Source organism: Gopherus evgoodei, unplaced genomic scaffold, assembly GCF_007399415.2.
Source record: "Gopherus evgoodei ecotype Sinaloan lineage unplaced genomic scaffold, rGopEvg1_v1.p scaffold_36_arrow_ctg1, whole genome shotgun sequence".
Lineage (NCBI taxonomy): Eukaryota > Metazoa > Chordata > Testudines > Testudinidae > Gopherus > Gopherus evgoodei.
In genome coordinates this window covers 3,158,391-3,161,461 of record NW_022060038.1, presented here as the reverse complement: position 1 = coordinate 3,161,461, position 3,071 = coordinate 3,158,391, and the positions used below count along the sequence as shown (strand labels likewise).

The window sequence follows — 3,071 nt, the reverse complement described above, 5'->3', positions numbered from 1 at the left end:
GGTCACTTTCCACGACAATTTGGTGCATTGGCCAGGAACCCACGAGAGGGCTTCTCCTGGATCGGAGGACCGCAGGCAGTTTCCTTCCAACCCCAGGGCCCAATTAAAAGGTAAGAGACCTTTTGAAATCTCTAATGGGGTTTGGCAGAGGACTGGTCTGTAGGCTCCGGTTTGGGGTAAGTCACAAGCTGGGTTCGAACTTTTAGCCATCAGACAGACCTGACGCCTTTTCTCTGAAAGTCCCAGGTTAGATAACTTTTAAAGGTATGAAATCTTTCTAAAGTTCTGAAAAGGTTTTAAAGGTACTGCCGGCAACCCACGGACCACGCTCCTTTTGGTACGGAGAGTCCTGATCCGCTCTTGGGCTAGCATGCCCTGGGAGTTGATCGGGGTCACTTTCCACGACAATTAGCCTCAGCTTTCCTGTTCAGCTTCATTCCCAGGGCAATGTGTGACCTGTAGTTCCAGATAAGGTGTCGTGTACGTGTGTAAATAGATGGATAATGGCAGGTCTGCTGTTCATCTCCCTCCTTGTGAGCCACCAAAGCCACCCCGGCCTCTGCCGAGCATCCCGCCTTTTCAGCTAACATGTGGGCTTATCCTTCCTCCTCTCTCAACTGTTGTCCACCTAGTTTCAAAGCTGATCCCTTGCCCTGCCCCTGAGGTCAGGCTCAGGGCAAAGGGCTCCCAGCCCATCCCCATTGCAGGGACCCTGCTTGCTACAGGCCCCCAGCTGGGAGGAACAAAGTGGAGCTGAAAGCGAAGGAAATAAGCCACACAAGGGTCTCTGCCCTTAGAACTAAGTAGCTGAGCTTTAGGGCCCACAAGCTGTATGAAGCACAGCGTCGCCCACCTACAACACAACCTTGCTCCCAACCCTCAGCTGCTTTGTACAGTTTCCTGGCTTCCCGCTCTGCTCCTTGTTGGTTCCAGTGCTGTAACCCCACTGCACTCACTGAAGGCTCCTGGTCAGGCTGCAGCAGTTCCTGTCCCAGCCCTGGAGCAGAGGGAGCCCAGCTGTGGTGGAGGTGGGGGAGGGAGGTGGAGATGACATAGAGAGTGACAGGGGAGGAGAGAAGGATGGAACAGAGCCTTAGGAGAAAAGGCATAGAAGTGGGTCGAACCTTGAAGGAAAATGGGAAGCAGGGGCAAGGAATCATAGAATCATAGAGTATCAGGGCTGGAAGGGACCTCAGGAGGTCATCTAGTCCAAGCCCCTGCTCAAAGCAGGACCAACACCAACTAAATCATCCCAGCCAGGGCTTTGTCAAGCCTGACCTTAAAAACCTCTAAGGAAGGAGATACCACCACCTCCCTAGGGAACCCATTCCAGTGCTTCACCACCCTCCTAGTGAAATAATGTTTCCTAATAGCCAACCTAAATCTCCTCCACTGCAACTTGAGACCATTGCTCATTGTTCTGTCATCTGGTACCACTGGGAACAATCTAGATCCATCCTCTTTGGAACCCCTTTTTATGGGGGGTTTAGTTAACATAAATAAGAAGGATGGCAACGTTATGAGTTAAAGAGTTTGTCAGGCTGACACAGCACAGTATGGTCAGGAAAGGATTTAATGTCTCTTTGGTCAGCCAATGATACAGAGAAGAGGGCCCAGCAGCAAATCACCAGCCAGCTCCCCACAAAACTCAGTCTGCGAACCAGATCACTAGGAGAAAATTTTAGTCCCTTTCTGAGCAATGAGCTGAAGGATCCTGCCCCGGATCTCTTTTGTCCTCATCCCATAGATGATGGGGTTTAGCATGGGGGGCACCAGTAGATATACATTGGCACTGAGAATGTGGAAATGCAGGGGCATATTCTGGCCAAACCGAGACTTAAGGGAGGAAAAGAGACGTGGGATATAAAATGCCGAGATGGCACAGAGGTGAGAGCCACAGGTCCCAAACGTCTTGAGCTGGACGTCCTTTGTGGGAAGGCTGAAGATGGCCCTAAAAATCTGGATATAGGACATGGAGATAAAAATCACATCCAGACCAGTTACACAGAATACCACAAACAGCCCATAATAACTACTGACATGGGTGTTGGCGCAGGCCAGCTTCACTACAGCCATATGCTCGCAGTGAGTGTGGGGGATGATGTTGGTTCTGCAATATGGCCATTGCCTTGCGAGGAGGAGATAGGGCAGTACAACTATGCCACCACGCAACATCACAGCAAGGCCGATCTTGGCCACCACCGGGTTTGTCAGAATGGTGGAATGTCTCAGGGGATGGCAGATGGCCATGTAGCGATCAAAAGCCATGGCCACAAAAATCCCAGATTCAGTCATGAAGAAGCAATGAATGAAATACAGTTGGGTGAGGCAGGCACTGAAATCAATCTCCCTGGAATTGAACCAGAATATGCTCAGCATTTTAGGCAGGATGGACGTAGGCAGGACCAGGTCGGTGACGGCCAGCATGCAGAGGAAATAGTACATAGGTCCATGGAGGCTTGGCTTCCTCTTCACGATGAACAGGATGGTGAAGTTCCCCAAGATGGCTATGGTGTACATGATGCAGAAGGAGATGGAGATCCAGATATGATCTGCTTCCAGGCCAGGAATGCCCAGCAGGATGAAGGTGGAGGGGTTGGGGAAGTCGGTTGTGTTGGAATCTGACATGGAGTAGAGGAGAAGATGTCCAAGTCTGAGACAGAACGGGGTCTCCTGCATGTAACATAAGTTTCTCTGACTTCCTGTATGTGTTCAGGGTCTAGGATTATGGTCCCCGGAGAAAAGCCTTGATGGAGAGACAATGTTCATACAAGACACTATATGCACAACTGGAGGCTGTTCTCATGGGTGAAACAGATTGGTGGCTCTTCACACACTGAAATTTGACATTTTTATTATTGAGAAAAATGATTAATGAATAACTGATGCTCCTAATGCTAATTATATATTTTATGGTGCTCCATGCATCAAATAATTCCTACACATTGTGATGTGGGAAACCTTAATAGGCACCAGCAGGAAACACGAGTGTCAGTACTGGTTGTGCCTAATTGTTCCTTAATGCAATGAGAGACAGGCTAGAGAGTCCATACTATAGGGAGTTCCCCACT

The 3,071-nt window shown here is 49.6% G+C and overlaps 1 protein-coding gene across 1 annotated transcript; it reads right to left on the bottom strand.

Annotated features, from left to right (window-relative positions):
• Window positions 1-1,668: 1,668 nt before the first annotated feature.
• Window positions 1,669-2,628, bottom strand: LOC115641933 (olfactory receptor 52R1-like). Its single transcript, XM_030545283.1, has one exon. It carries the CDS (start codon window positions 2,626-2,628, stop codon window positions 1,669-1,671), a length of 960 nt encoding a protein of 319 aa, XP_030401143.1.
• Between the last annotated feature and the right edge of the window lie 443 nt (window positions 2,629-3,071).